General features: G+C 54.0%; 1 protein-coding gene across 1 annotated transcript; it reads left to right on the top strand.

Moving 5' to 3' along the window:
* Positions 1-2,233: 2,233 nt before the first annotated feature.
* GABRD (gamma-aminobutyric acid type A receptor subunit delta) lies at positions 2,234-15,594 on the top strand. The gene is made up of 9 exons (XM_084787558.1): positions 2,234-2,422; positions 11,243-11,355; positions 11,624-11,691; positions 11,786-12,006; positions 12,254-12,336; positions 12,861-12,998; positions 13,553-13,708; positions 13,988-14,199; positions 14,913-15,594. The coding sequence occupies exons 1-9, from the start codon at positions 2,355-2,357 to the stop codon at positions 15,201-15,203; spliced, it is 1,350 nt and encodes a 449-aa protein (XP_084643684.1). The 5' UTR covers positions 2,234-2,354; the 3' UTR covers positions 15,204-15,594.

Raw genomic sequence — 15,594 nt, 5'->3', positions numbered from 1 at the left:
GGTTATGAGGACATAGGATTAGAGTAGTTTAGTTTAGTTTACTAGTAGATTAGTGTTAGTTTAGATTCTGCCCAGCATAGTGCTTGCAGCTTTAAAAATATAATTCGGTCTCATTGTATCAGTTACTGGCTTCCTAGGCCATACAAATAAGATAATTATAACAGCTGGGTGCACCAACAGTGACCATCCAGACCTTAAGGCAAAGAAGTCTGGGGGTCTTAATGATGATGATGAGGAGGAGGAGGAGGAGGATTATTGAACAGCAGTGCCACATGGGGCCTTGTTATCTATGCATAAAATGAGCTGGTGACTCCTGGGGCTGCCCACGAAGGCAAACCCTCCAGCTATGCTGCCCCTTATCACGTGGGGAGAGCAATATGGCTCCCTACCCTGGAATGAAGCGACAGCAGCCATCGCCTTGAGCGTCCAACAGATTCCACCTGATGAAAATGCCGGAGTTTTGCACGTCAGCTAAGAAGTGATGTGGGTGTGTATTAGTGTCTCAAGTCTCTGACAAAATCTCTGACTAGGTCAGTTCAAGGAAGAAAGAGGGGGATTGCTTCCTCCTGCAGTGTAAAGCTACAGTCTATTCTGAAGCAGGAAACACGGCTGTGAGGCCCTTGGTGTCAGGAGCGAGGCGCTGGTCAGATTGCCTCTGCAGTCCAGAAGCCAAGGGAGATGCTGGTGCCACTGAATGGTGCCACTGACATTCAGGGAGGGGGCCTTCCATTTTCAGTTAAACTGTTCTGGAAATAGCCGCACAAACACTCCCAAAGGCGCATCTCCCAGGCTGGCGGTGAACGTGAACCGTGGACGCAGGCCTCTGAAGAGCGAGCAGCTATATGGTCACATGAGTACGCGCGACGCACCACTCTCCGTTTCAGTATTGTTAATTTTAAAAGTGATTTGTTGGGGGCTGGAGAGATGGCTCAGAGGTTAAGAGCACTGGCTGCTCTTCCAGAGGTCCTGAGTTCAATTCCCAGCAACCACATGGTGGCTCACAACCATCTATAATGTGATCTAATGCTCTCTTCTGTCACACAGGTGTACATGCAGGCAGAGCACTGTATGCATAATAAAAAATAAATAAATCTTTTTTAAAATATTTATTTTATATTTTATGTATATGAGCACTCTATCTACATGTATACCTGCAGGCCAGAAGAGGGCATCAGATCCCAGTATAGATGGTTGTGAGCCACCATGTGGGTGCTGGGAATTGAACTGGGGACCTCCGGAAGAGCGGGCAGTGCTCTTAACCTCTGAGCCATCTCTCCCGCCCCCTTGTGGTCAGCTCTTAAAGGGACTCCTCCAAAACTCTATAGTCAAAAGGACTAAGGGAAGGGCATATTAATTGGTTATGCAATACCAAATGGTCAGCCCCGAGGGAAAAATACAAGTAATATTATACAGACGGAGCAGGCAATACTTAGGCATATATGTGTGTAAACATATTTGCATGTGACAACAATTAACGAAAGAAAAAAAAAAGGCCCATGAATTGGGAAGAGAGAAAAGAACAGTATACGGGAGAGGTTGGAGAGAGGAAAGGAAAGCAGGAAATGTTAGATTATAATTTCAAAAGTAAAAGACAAATTTAAGATGAAAGATGTGTGAGCCTTCTGCTTTCCTAGGGAGGGGTCGATGTCGGCGTTGTCCTAGTTGGTGTGGACACCTGGGATGATGCCTGACCGTCCCAGATTCAGGGTTCAGCATCCTCTTGTCCAGTAGGGGTTTCACCGCCGGCCAAAGATGTAGCCAACGGTACCCACCAGCTTTCTCATGAGGTGGATGTCCAAGTTGAGAGTGTCCAGGGAAGGTGCCGTGGTGATCTTTTCCCTGATAGAGGGATGGTGGCTTTAGCGACGCCCCCTGCTTAGGCAACTCAGGCTTGAGACCTGACAAACCGCCCGAGCAAGCACGGTTTCAGGGATAAGGTTTTTGCACTATCTGTCCGACGGGAGTCCACACAGGTCTTGCGCGCTGGTCCAGGCAGACACGCGAAGGAAGCTATTTGCAGACATCAAGGGCAACAGTTAGAGGGTCTGGGGCACCTCACTCCTGGCGAGCAGTGGAGAGAGGCCACTGTGCTTGAGGCTCACGGATCGCAATGGAGCGACTACTGGGTGCTGTAGGGTGCGCTGGAGCCTCCGGGGCGCGCGAGCTAAGCGGGGGTGGGACTGGAACGCGGGGCGGGGCGGGGCGGGGCACCCTCCGCGCTCCGTCCTCCCCTCGCGCCCGCGCCAGTCTCCTTCGCGCTCCCGCCCTTCTGGTGCTGCGGCGCGGCCACAGGCGAAGCAACTTTGCTTGCGCTGAGGCTAGCCGGACCTGTCCCGCGCAGAGCCCGCACGACCATGGACATTCTGGGCTGGCTGCTGCCGCCGTTCCTGCTGCTGTGCGCGCAGCCGCGCCACGGCGCCAGGTGAGCTGCTCCTGGGCCGGGGACGATGTGGGGCTGGAGGGACCCGTTCTTTGGCGGGCACCCTCGGTGGGGCAGAGTTCCGAGTTGTCAGGACCCAGAATCTTCTTCATCCCCACCTCCACCCCGGGTCGGCTTTGCGCTTGCTGCTCTCTCAGTTCTGAGGACCTCACGGACCTCTCTCCCGCTGTCCGGGTGCTGTCCGTCGTCTTCGGTGCTGAACGCTGCTCTGAGGGCTGGGCTGGAACTGCCAGGTCGAGTTAATGTGGACATTTCTCTTCAGCCTTGTCCTTGACCGCATCTCTTTGAACTGGTTCCTGCGCTGCTGGTGCCCTTCCAGGTGCAGAGCTGAAGCTCGGCCCGGATGAGCTGACAGCAGGAAGAAAGGCGAGGCTTGAGAACGGGGTGGGGGGACACTGAGGAGAGGGTCTGCCCTTGAGGGAGCTGGGAGGAATGACCATCCTTTACCTCTGGCTCGGTTGGACGCCTCAGGAAGATTTGTCCCAAGCCTGTCAGTGGAGCGAAGGCGACAGTGGGTCTTCTTTCAGGAGTTGTTTCAGAGTTTACAGACTCTCCTGATTGTAGGTGACTAGCCAAGTCGTCCTGTCACATGGCCGCCATGGAAGGAGACTACATTCTTGAGGAGAAGGAGGTCTGTTTGTCTAGAGCAGGAAGGGTCTACGAAGGGAGGCCTAAGGCTGGGGCTTCCAACACCCCACAATCCCCATCTTCTTTCTCTGCTCGCTGGGACCCAAAACCCAACCTTGGTCACCTTGGTCACTTTGTGCTGATCCACCTGCCATAAGAGTCATAAGAGGCAAGTGAAGGGACTCTCTGAACACAATTTGGATGAAAAGGCAGCAAGCAAACCATTGGAACAGGTCCCTTGCACTCTGGACTTGAGGACCAGCTGACATGGGCACGGGAGAGGGTTAGACAACAGATATGGCTGCCTGCCAGTTTTATTTTGGCCGTAGATACCCAGGGAGCCGGTCATGCAGCTGCCGGCAGGTGGGGACAGGTCCAGAAGGCCTAGGTCTGGCTACAAACCTTACAGCTAGGTTGGAGACCAGAGAACGGGCATTGACCGTGCGCCTCTGACCAGCCAATGCCCAGGGAAGCCTGGGTTCCTTCTTTAGTCCCTGTGGGCTCTACTTCCTTTTATTTTGTTTTGTTTTTACCCAGAAAGGTGAAGCCTAGTAACACAGCTTCAGCTGTTGTGTTTGATGCTCTGAGGTCAGATGTTGGCTTTGTCCATGACTACCTAGCCAAGAATTTAAAACTTGAGAGGCTCCGACACTCCAACATTTTAGTCTGAGCATGACACCAAAACTCATTTGGTGGCAAATCCTGTCCCGTGCTGACATGAAGCTCATTTTCTGTCTATTTATTCTATTTAGGGGGCCTATTTATAGGATGCTTGCTGGGAAATTCTCCAGACCCCTCCCTCAAGTCTGCATGTGTAGCCTATTCCCCCTAAACCAAAGGAAAAAAAAAAAGAATTTAAATCCTGGCTTGCGTGAGGCTTCTGAGGCATTGGGTGAGGAGTTGAGTATCCGCTTTCTTGGGCAGGGAAGCCGAGGGAGCCAAGTTGAGACGTGTCATTACCCTAGCCTTATGTGGACAGCGCCATGCAGAAGTGAAGGATGCCACTGCTCTGCTGAGCTCCCATTTCGTCCTCTGTGTGAAAACAGTCCTGGTCTTGTCCTACCTTCAAAGTCTGTAGTCCTTAGATGGCTCTGGCCAGACCGCCTTCTCTTGACCTGGTCTGACACAGTGTGGAGCAGGGTGGCAGGGCTAAAGGGTCTCTCCGGAGGAGGAAGGAGCCAGAGATGGCTGTCAGCTCAGCCCTTGTGGTGACCTTCAGATTTAGCAAGGGGCTATCCATGTGCAGGGCCTCCCACCCTCACCCTGTCTACTTTAGACAGCGTCCCCTCTTCCTTTAGTCTCCAGACCCCCCTCAGTCTTCACCTCAGTGGTTCCTTGTGGGGAAGGCTGTGTGGTAGAAAACGGTGTACATGTCATATCTGTGGGCCTGGCGCAGAGTATGGAGGCCTGCATACACAGCGGGCACTGAGCTTGTCAACTGCATACCCGTGTGGGTGTCCGCCCCCAGGCTGCTGGCACCCCCACCTCTCTGGCACTCACAGTGCGATGGTCTCAATACTCTTCTTTGCCTTGGTAACTGGGATGCTAGCAAGGAGCACGCTGCTCTAAAAGCAGAGCTGTGGGATCCGTGGGCTTGTGTGTGCACAGTGGATGCACGCTCAGGGAGGAGCAGCCGCTCCTGGCTCAGCTGCACCCACCTTCCCTTCCTGTCCCCAGAGGTGTAAGGGTGGGTTCGTCTCTCAGTGGGAGAGGAGTGGAGAAGCTCCCAGAACACACCAGAAGTGGTTCAAGGGGGTCAGCTAGTGTGCCTTCACTGCCCCTGCTTTGTCCCCAAGACTGTGAATCCCTAAACCAAAGCCTGACATGTGTCCCGGAGGCTGTCTCTCTGTCTATCTATTAAAATAATGCCCCAGCTTCAGGCTAGCAGTGGTCTCCAAGGGACCTGGGAGAGCCAAAAGCCCTCCGCCAAGATCACTGTAACTGACTAGGAAAGCTGGAGGCCTTCCTGCCTGCACGCCGCATTTCCTGAGTACAGATCATGGTTACTCCCAGACCGTTAGCGCTCCCGCTCCGTGAAACCTGCCACGAGCCAGTACGGTGGCCTCGTCCGAAGGGTGAGGAGCTGTGGCTTTCAGGTTCCAGAATGTGGCATGGGCTGAGTCTTTCTCACACCCCAGTCGCCTGTACACAGCAGAGGGGAGAGAGAGAGTGAAGTCTCTCCTCCTTCCTTGCTCCATGAATGTAGTGAGTGTTTTGGCCCTGCCATCCCAAGGCACTCTTCCTGAAGGCTTACTTTGACATTCCAAGGGACCTAGTACCTGGATGAGAGAAGAGCTGTGCACACACGTATGCTGTGGCCCTGAGACAGGGCCAGGAAGGACGGTGTCTCCTGATGGCCTCATTTTGAGCTGGCTAGATGACAGCTGGGTAGTCCAAAAATAAAGCCTGCTTTCTTTCTTTCTTTTTTTTTTTTTAAATATTTATTTATTTATTATGTATACAGTGCTCTGGCTGCATGTACATCTGCAGGCCAGAAGAAAGCATCAGATCACATTACAGATGTGTTGTGAGCCACCATGTGGCTGCTGGGAATTGAACTCAGCACCTCTGGAGGAGCAGTCAGTGCTCTTAACCACTGAGCCATCTCTCCAGCCCATAAAGCCTGTCAAGTCCCTTCACATCGGGCCACCAGGATGACTTTCATTTGCATTCTGGTTTGTACTCTGTGAGAGACTGGGACTTAATTTAACCACTTCATACCTTGTAACCACATTGTCTTCTCCCCGCTCTGTCACTTTAGGGGAGTTCTGGGGAGCAGTGGCTCTTGGTTTGGAGTAAACAATGCACCCGGACACCTTGTCCTCCCCTGTCATGATGGCTAAAGCAGCAGCACTTCATGTTGTTAGCTAAGGAAATCTTGACAGAAAGCTGACTCTTCAAAGTTCAGTACATGAAGCAGGTGAAAGAAATGTGCTCTAAGACACACCTAAGAGTAAATAAAGTTAGGAGTGTGATCTTACCATGTGCAGAGAAAGGCAGGGCTGTGTCTGGCTGCCCGGGGTCACTTTAATTTTGTTTGCTTTCCCCCAAACCCCCAGTTTGGTCCTTTGAAACAAGATTTCAAGTAGCCCAGCCTGGCCTTGAACTCCTGATTTGAGGCTGACCTTAAACGCCCCATCCTCCTGCCCTCCACCTGTGACATTACCAGCATGTCCTACCACATCTGACATAAGCGTGGGTTTAAACCGTGAATTTAACTATGAGGCCTGCTGTTCGGAATCCCTGCCCTGACCCCAGATTGAGGTTTTTCCTGTCTTCACGACCTTTCACATCTACCTCCTTTTTGCTGTGGCCACTGATCACGACGCAGAACCCTCTCGGTCCGGCTCTATAGCCTCCAGCCCAGGCAGAAGAGACCCCGAGACCCCCACCTCTAGGACGCACTGCTCTTAACACCACTTGTATGGACTCTCCCCACAATGCTGGACCTCTACCTCACCTAGGTGTGGCTGTCTGTGTCTCAGCCGTAGAGAGGAGTTGCCTGATGGTCTGAAGCGATGGCTCAGTTGGTAAAGTGTCTGCCACACAGGCGTAGGGTCATGAGTTCGAACACCGATGTGTAAAAATGCTGGGCAGAGGTAGTTTATGCCAGCAATGTGAAGGTCCAAACAGGAGCTCTGGGGCAGCCAGACCCTAGGTTGCTACCTGTCTCTGTCAGGATTTTATCGGTGTGAAGTGACACCAAGGCCATAGCAACACTTTGAAACTGTAATCCATGGGGCTGGAGAGATGGCTCAGTGGTTAAGAGCACTGCCTGCTCTTCCAAAGGACCCAGGTTCAATCCCCAGCACCTACATGGCAGCTCACATCTGTCTGTAATGCCAAGATCTGACGCCCTCACACCAATGCACATAAGTTAAAATTGAATAAAATATTAAAAAAAAGAAAGAAAGAAAGAAAGAAAGAAAGAAAGAAAGAAACTGTAATCCAGCCCTAGTTAAACCTGTTCCTTCATAACAGGTGCGGCCCATGGTTGCCATGGCTGGCAGACATGGTGCTAGAGGAAGAGCTGTGAGCTCCACATCTCGACCCACAGGCAGCAGCAGGAGAGGCTTGAGCGTGGGAGACCTCAAAGCCCACCTACGCGGTGACACACCCCCTCCAACAAGGCCACTCCCTATTGCCAAGCATGCGAACCCATGAGTCTATGGTGGTCATTCCTACATAAACCAATACTCCAGTGTACCTGACTGGGGTGTGTTCCAGGCTACCGAGAGAGAACTTGTCTCAAAAATCAAAGTGGACAGCACTCGAGGAGTAACACCCAAAGTTAACCTTTGGCTTCAACATGCATTTGCACACATATGCACGCACACATACATGAAGATGCATGCACGCATATACACCTGCATGTACATACCCACACACATACAAGGCATCACTTGGTGTTTGGAGTGGACGGATGGATGGTTAGGAATAACTCCTGAAGAGTGCTTGGGGTTATGTCTCAAGACAAAACAGAGAGGTGATAGAGAGCCGGGCGTGGTGGTACACGCCTTTAATCCCAGCACTCAGGAGGCAGAGGCAGGCAGATCCCTGTGAGTTCGAGGCCAGCCTGGTCTACAAAGGGAGTCTGGGACAGCCAAGGCTACATAGGGAAACCCTGTCTTAAAACACAAAACAACAAACAAAAAGGTGATAGAGAAGGGGGCGATGACACCTGGGGCAGAGGAGAGGGTTAGGGTTATGGAAAGACTGGAGGGTTAGGTGGGGGGGTCGGGGTGGGCAAGTGCAGCCTGGAGAGAGCTGAAGGGGCAGGAGGAGGGGCAGGAAGAGAGAGCGGAGGGTCACTGCCTTCAGGAAAGCAGTGGGATACACGGGTGTGAGACGGTGGGGGAAGCTGGTCTGCCTGGCATGCCAGGGTGTAGTAGAAGTCCTTACACAGAGTGAGTGGGGCGCGGTGATGGTGCTCACACAGAGCAGGGCACAGTGGTGGTGCTCACACAGAGTGCGATGCGATGGTGGTGCTCACCCAGAGCAGAGTGGGGTGTGATGGTGGTGCTCACACAGAGCGGGGTGTGATGGTGGTGCTCACACAGAGCGGGGTGTGATAGTGGTGCTCACACAGAGCGGGGTACGGTGATGGTGCTCACATAGAGCGGAGCATGGTGGTGGTACTCACACACAGAATGTGATGGTGGTGCTCACACAGAGCAGGGTGTGATAGTGGTGCTCACACAGAGTGGGGTGTGGTGGTGGTGCTCACACAGAGTGGGGTGTGATAGTGGTGCTCACACAGAGCGGGGTACGGTGATGGTGCTCACATAGAGCGGGGCATGGTGGTGGTACTCACACACAGAATGTGATGGTGGTGCTCACACAGAGCAGGGTGTGATAGTGGTGCTCACACAGAGTGGGGTGCGGTGGTGGTGCTCACCCAGAGCCGGGAGCGGAGGTGGTGCTGCGATTCCCATGTGCCACCTCTGAGGAAACAGGAGTCTGATGAGCCTGATTAAGTAGTGACCCTGCACTGAGAGAGAGCACGCAGGCAGCTGGGCCTCAAGGCACAGGTCTTTAATCCCAGCCCTGGGGAGGGGAGGCAGAGGTAGGTGGATCTCTGTGAGTTTAAGACCAGCCTGATCTACAGAGTCAAGTCTAGGACAACCAGAGCTACGTAGAGAGACCCAGTCTCAAAAAAACCAAAAATAAAAAATAAAAATAAGTGCATCTGGAGGAAACAGGCAGTGTACAGAGGAGAGGCAGACATCCGGTACCCAGGAGGGCTGAGGGGACTGTTGCAGTAGCCTGACAAGGTGGCCCAGCAGGAGCCTCATTTTTGGTAGTGCCAGGTAGTACTGGCTCAGCATCTCTCTCCACCATCCCAGAGCAAGGGACCTGGAGGCCATATCCAAAGTTCCTCTCCTGTCCCTGGACAGGGTGGGCAGAGTAACAAGACGTAACAGGAGGTCCACTGGTGCTGACTTTCTTGAAGAAGGGAATTCTACCCAGAGCCATAGACAATTTAAGGAGAAGTTTATTTAGCAAAACAAGCACTCTAAAAGAGATTGGAGTGGGCCGCCCCGAGGCAGGGAGCAGCTCAGTGGCTCTGGACTGTGGACTTTAAAAGACATTTTAATGAATATTTACGAGGTATTGGGGGGTACACTTACGGAGTAAAATACCACTTTCCCCCCTCCCAAACCGTGCTGGTCAGGATCTTCCTTTAGGCTGTTTCTCCTCATGACTTGCACAAAACGTTGTGTGTCAGCATCATAATGCAGGAGATATTGTAATAACATAAGGTGTCTTAAGGACGCCTCAATGCACGTGTGTGGGAGAATGTTCTGGTGCTTTTGTTTCTGACGTAGAGGCCTCACTGAAGCCTCAAGGATGTTTAAGCACAAAGGGGCACCCCGACCAACAGCGAACACAGTTACCAAGGCTGCCTTTCCCTCATGTCTAACTCCTTGCCTCCCCTCCCCCATCATTGCCGCTCTGTTCAGGAGAGCCCCTCCTTCCCTCACGGTGGACCATCCCCTGTGGGCAGGAGCACGGAATGCATTAACGTCTTAGGCTGCCACAGCACATTACACAATAGGGTGGCTTCAAACAACAGACTTTTTTTTTTTTTTTTTAATTTCTAAAGGCCGGAAATGCCAACCCCTCTGGATTGCCTGTGAAGACAGCTGCCCTGGGCTTCCACTCCTCCTTCCTGTGGCGGCCATCCTGTAGAGGCATGACCCAGCCTGTGCCTTGTCTTCACCTGCCTTCCCACCTCTGCCAGCCCGTTGCCCTCCTGTAATGTGGCCTTTCCCCCTCACCACACTCACAAAGGCTTTATTCTCAGAGGAGGTCCCAGGCTGAGGTTCTCAGTGGACATGAGGTCTGGGAGGGCGAGGAAGGCCTCAGTAGGCAGAGGCGGTGGAGAGGCTGCTGAGGGCTTTGTGCTCAGATGTGGTGGCAGGGTGGGTCTCGATGTCTGCCTCAAGTGTAGTTTTTTATCCATTTGGAGGGATGTCTACCCTGCTGCCCTCAACAGCTTGGGGGAGGGGCTGCCCCCAAACTTTTAGGGACCCCAACTCAGGTCAAATTGGGTTTTTGTGGCTTCAGCACAGAAAAATTTCAGGACTAGCTAGTACATCAAGTAGAGATGGAGATTTTACTCATTATTTACTTATTTACAGGATCTCATTATGTAGTTCTGCCTGGCTTGGAACGCACTGTATAAACCAGGTTAGAGTTTCTGGCTCATAGGCACCCACCTGCCTCTGCCTCTTGAGTGTTGAGTTTCAGGGCCAGATTTTATTAGCGATGTTTCAATATAGGTTTAACTAAGCAGGAGGATTAAGAGAAGAAAAATCACGCAGGAAGAAGGCAGTAGCTAGCATGCCGATTCCATCCTGAAAGCGAGCAGGGGAAAGTGAGGAACATCCAGCTTCTCATGGGAGAGCCTCAGTGCATTGTCTTAGCTTTAACCATAAAAACCCTTTCTGTGGCTTTCAAGTTGCTTCTCAAAAGGTTGCTAAAAAGCACCCCCCCCCCCAAGTGAGGTTATATGGTGATTCAGGCAATGCCCTGGATTATAACCTGGTAGAACCAGAAGACACCAGGATTGCACAAGGGGTTTAGGATACATCCTTTCCCTGTAACTATAAGTGGGGTTTCTGGTGAGAGTCCTAGAAAACTGCAAATTTACAGCTGGGTAGAACAAACTGGGCTTAAGCAGTTGTTGATTGCGTTAAATTCTCGCTTCTCTGTGGGGAGAAGAGTAGTCAACTGGATTCCCAAGTGAGTGAGCTCCTCCCTTCCCAAGCCTTTCTGTCCTGCCCAGTAACTGTGCTGGGAACAGGAAGCTACTCACCTGCCCCCAGCTGCTCCAGCTGAGCCTTCCCTTCCCTGGGCTGCTTTTGAGGGGTTGGGGGAGGCGGGCTGGGCCCTCCTGAGAAGACAGGGCTGGAGTCTCTGGCCATCTCTCACACTTCTTTTCTTAGGCCGTATCCAGAGATACGGGCTGACAGGGAGGCCACGTGCTCTACTGGGTTTCTCCGCTTTGGAGAAAAGCCCTGGGGATTGGGGCTCCTCTGGTCAACGCTCGCCAAGCCATTGATCCTTCCTCCGTAGACATGTGGAGGAAGGGGGGACCAGGGAGACCCTCACAAAGCCCTGGGGCCCTGGTGCTCCCCCTGATGTGACCAGTTGGCCTTGTATTCCCAGAGCGATGAATGACATTGGGGACTACGTGGGCTCCAACCTGGAGATATCCTGGCTCCCCAACCTGGATGGCCTCATGGAGGGCTATGCCCGAAACTTCCGACCAGGCATTGGAGGTACAGGCAGCTGATGTGGGCAGGGGCACGGCCAGGCAGACGCAGCTCCAACCCTGGGTTTGCTGTGGGCTCTGGTTTGGCAACTCCAGGGGCCCGTTGGAATTCAAGCTCTGGGCATCCCAGGGGAAAGAGGGATCTCCCCAGGCTCTGTGGTAAATGTGTAACAACCCTGAAAAGGCCTTGATTATCCCTCTGCCCCGGTCTGGGCTGGGGTTCCTACTACAACTTTAGCAGCCCCGCCCCCGCCCCGCCCCGCCCCTTCTTACAGGTCCCCCTGTGAATGTGGCACTCGCCCTAGAGGTGGCCAGCATCGACCACATCTCAGAGGCAAACATGGTAGGTGCCAGCCAACACCCCCCCCCGCCGGGTTGTGTGCCACCAGGAGGAGAGAAAGAGCCAGTGGTGCCAGCGCCGCCCTCCTTCCCTACAGGAATACACCATGACAGTGTTTCTGCACCAGAGCTGGCGGGACAGCAGGCTCTCCTACAACCACACCAACGAGACCCTAGGCCTGGACAGCCGCTTCGTGGACAAGCTGTGGCTCCCCGACACCTTCATCGTGAATGCTAAGTCGGCCTGGTTCCACGACGTGACCGTGGAAAACAAGCTTATCCGCTTACAGCCTGATGGCGTGATCTTATACAGCATCCGGTGAGCTGGGCCTACGTCCCCCATGCCCTCTGCAAGGGCATGCCTTGGGCTCAGGCTCAGACTCTCAGTCCTCCAGGACACAGGGACGTGGATGGTAGACTATGGTGCCCGTTGTACCCCTCTGGCTTTCGGAAGTCACAGGAGGCAGCTGGAGCTGCAGGAGGCCTCATGTCCACTGTCTAGGGGCGGGGGACCTGCTGGCTTCCGAAGGGCGCTGTGACCTCACTAACCCACTTTGCCTACGCAGCATCACCTCCACGGTGGCCTGCGACATGGACCTCGCCAAGTACCCGATGGACGAGCAGGAGTGCATGCTGGACCTGGAGAGCTGTGAGTGCGCTCCCCCAAGGTGGGGTAGAGGCTCCAGCAGGGCGCTCAGGATGGCGAGGTTGTTAAAGCTCAGGGCCAGGATGGCCTGGATCAGGGAACAGGGGAGCATCCGGGACAGGGCTTCCCTGCGAGCCAGTAGCCTAAGTAGGAGGAAAGCGGGCTCGGAGAGACCTGAAGGAAGCTGGCCAGCACAAGTGGCTGTGGCAACTAGGCTATAACAATACAACAGACCTCGGATAGGTAGCCCGGGCCTCTTTGCACCCCCACCAATGACGGCTCCAATCTTGTCAGCACCTCTGACCCCATCAACCTTCTCAGAGGTGCAGAATGTTGTGCTGGAGCTGAGGGCTCTCTCCTCCCCGCCTCCACTCCCCCCCAACCTCCCACTCCCCCGCCCGCCCGGCCCCTCACCGAACACGGATGGATGAGGTCTCTGTTGCTGTCACCTGGTCAATCCCACCCCTCAGGTGCCCCCTCTGAGGCTGCCAAGAGCTGAGCCTGTCCGCCGATGGGCTCTCTTACAGATGGCTACTCCTCTGAGGACATTGTCTACTACTGGTCAGAGAACCAGGAGCAGATCCACGGGCTGGACAGGCTGCAGCTGGCCCAGTTCACCATCACCAGCTACCGCTTCACCACAGAGCTGATGAACTTCAAGTCGGGTAAACGCGGGCATTCCCACGCCCCGCCCGCCTTATGCCTGAGCTGCCAGCCAGTTCTGAGCACCAAGGGTGCGCGGCTGGAAAGCCGGCGAGTTAGGCATTAGCTGGGTGCTGCTGGCTGTGCTCGGAGGGGAGGGGACCGTGCTGCGGTGCCACACAGCCAGGCTTCCGCCTTCTGATTCTTGGGTTATTCCTTCCCACTACTCCAGCTTAGAGAGAACCTGAAAGTGGGTGTTATAGGCCCTTAGCCCCAGGGCTAAGCCCCTTCCTCGGTCAGCTTTCCTTTCGGAGTGGGGGATATCACAGAGGTGGATAGAAGGCACAGAGACGGAGGCGGCTGCCCTGACATTAGCTGGGCTGGTTGCTCAGAACGAATTCAGAAAACCTGAAACCTTCTCTTCTCTGAGGGACGCAACAAACACCCTCATGGCCAGAGGTGGCTCTTCCATCCGAGCCTCATAATGGGCCCAACAGCCAAACCCCTTCCCTGAGGCGTTATGAGTAGATGGAGTGGTTTGGGGGAAAGCGGGTCTAACACTGGGTTGTCCCCACAGCGGGCCAGTTCCCAAGGCTCAGCTTGCACTTCCAGCTTCGGAGGAACCGCGGCGTGTACATCATCCAGTCTTACATGCCCTCTGTCCTCCTGGTCGCCATGTCCTGGGTCTCCTTCTGGGTTAGCCAGGCAGCCGTGCCTGCCCGGGTCTCTCTAGGTATGAAGCTTGTCCCTCCTCCCCATGGGCCGGCGGGATAGGACTGTACGAGGGCTCGGCCGCCCTGCTAGCCGTGGGCCAATCCTATGGACGTTCAGCCTCATTCTGTCTGCCCTGGGCAGTGGCCAGCCAGAATAAGGTCGGTCCCAGGAGTCCAGGGTGGGAGTGGAGGGCTGAAAAGCTCTCCTCCGCTGCCTCCTCCTCCTGGGACCCAGGCCCCGCTGACCAGGGCAGGAAGGAGGCAGTAGGGCTCCAGCAATGGCCACCCATTCCAACCAGGCATCACCACTGTGCTGACAATGACCACACTCATGGTTAGCGCCCGCTCCTCCCTGCCGCGGGCATCGGCTATCAAAGCTCTGGATGTGTATTTCTGGATCTGCTACGTCTTTGTGTTCGCTGCCCTGGTGGAGTATGCATTCGCACACTTCAATGCCGACTACAGGAAGAAACAGAAGGCCAAGGTCAAGGTCACAAAGCCAAGGGCAGAGGTGAGAGAGTATGGTGGGCTTGTCTCAGGGTTCAGAGTCAAGGATTTAAAAAACAAAACAACAAGGACAGGGTCTGGAGAGATGGCTCAGAGGTTAAGGGCACTGACTGCTCCTCCAGAGGTCCTGAGTTCAATCCCAGCAACCACATGATGGCTCACAACCATCTATAATGTGATCTGATGCTCTCTTCTGGCCTGCAGGTGTACATGCAGGCAGAGCACTGTATACATAATAATAAATAAATAAATCTTAAAAAAAAAAAACAAATAAGGATGGATTCCTCCTACCTGGCTCATGAGAGCAGAAAGAATTGTTATCTTTTTTTTTTAAGATTTATTTATTTTATTTATTGCATATGAGTGGTTTTTACAGAAGAGGGCAGCAGATCTCATTACAGATGGTTGTGAGCCACCATGTGGTTGCTGGGAATTAAAGTCAGGACCTCTCTTGAGGAGCAGGTCTTAACCACTGAGCCATCTCTCCAGCCCAAGAACCGTTAACTTTCTGCTGGTGGGCTCTGAGGTCACTGCTCACCCTGAGTCCCTCTCCCTGAAGGCAGCTCTTCAGCACAGTCCACTGCAGGGTCACAGCGTGCCTGATGAGTGCAGACAGGAGACTTCTATCGGCCTTAACAGGGTACTTACTGCACGAGTGCTTTGGTCAGCCAGGGCATCCTCAGCACTCTCCTCTCCCCCGCCATCCCCCCTCTGCAGATGGATGTGAGGAACGCCATCGTCCTCTTCTCACTCTCGGCTGCCGGGGTCAGCCAGGAGTTGGCCATCTCCCGCCGTCAGGGCCGTGTCCCTGGGAACCTCATGGGTTCCTATAGGTCTGTGGAAGTGGAGGCAAAGAAAGAGGGAGGGGCCCGCCCAGGGGGCCCAGGAGGCATCCGGTCCAGACTCAAGCCCATCGATGCAGACACCATCGACATCTACGCCCGAGCTGTGTTCCCAGCAGCCTTTGCAGCCGTCAACATCATCTACTGGGCGGCGTACACCATGTGACAGTAGGTCCGTGTGCCGCTGCGTGAGGTGGCAGCCAGAAACTCCTGGAGGAACAGCCCTCTCTGTGGGTCTCAAAGTGGGACAGAGATGGAGCCTCGGCTTTTCCCTGAGGACCAGCAGCCTGCAGTCCTTGTTGCTGGAGCAGGATGGGCTTTGCATAGAGGACCACACAGCCTGACCCCTGAAGCTGAGCCTAGCATTAGCTGGGCCCTTGGCAGAGCTGTGGATTTTTTGGACTCAGGATGATCCTGATTTCCAGGCCCTTTGCTCTGTGGGGATCAGGATCAGAGAGAAAGCGGGTGTGGGTGGATGGCCAATCTCATGGTGAGCTGGGGAGAAGGGCATTTGAGGCCTCTTTGGTCCCAGCATGAAATAAAGCTCTGACCTGGCA

This window comes from Acomys minous, assembly GCF_964271855.1.
Source record: "Acomys minous genome assembly, chromosome: 6".
Taxonomy (NCBI): domain Eukaryota; kingdom Metazoa; phylum Chordata; class Mammalia; order Rodentia; family Muridae; genus Acomys; species Acomys minous.
The sequence above is the reverse complement of the archived record's forward strand: the minus strand, read 5'-3'. Positions and strand labels throughout refer to the sequence as shown.

Bases quoted from the DNA above. Each gene is read 5' to 3' on its own strand.
- GABRD (XM_084787558.1), top strand. From the start codon at position 2,355: ATGGACATTCTGGGCTGGCTGCTGCCGCCGTTCCTGCTGCTGTGCGCG. The intron at 12,007-12,253 runs GTGAGCTGGGCC...TTGCCTACGCAG, and splicing joins GTGATCTTATACAGCATCCG to CATCACCTCCACGGTGGCCT. The intron at 14,200-14,912 runs GTGAGAGAGTAT...CCCCCTCTGCAG, and splicing joins TCACAAAGCCAAGGGCAGAG to ATGGATGTGAGGAACGCCAT.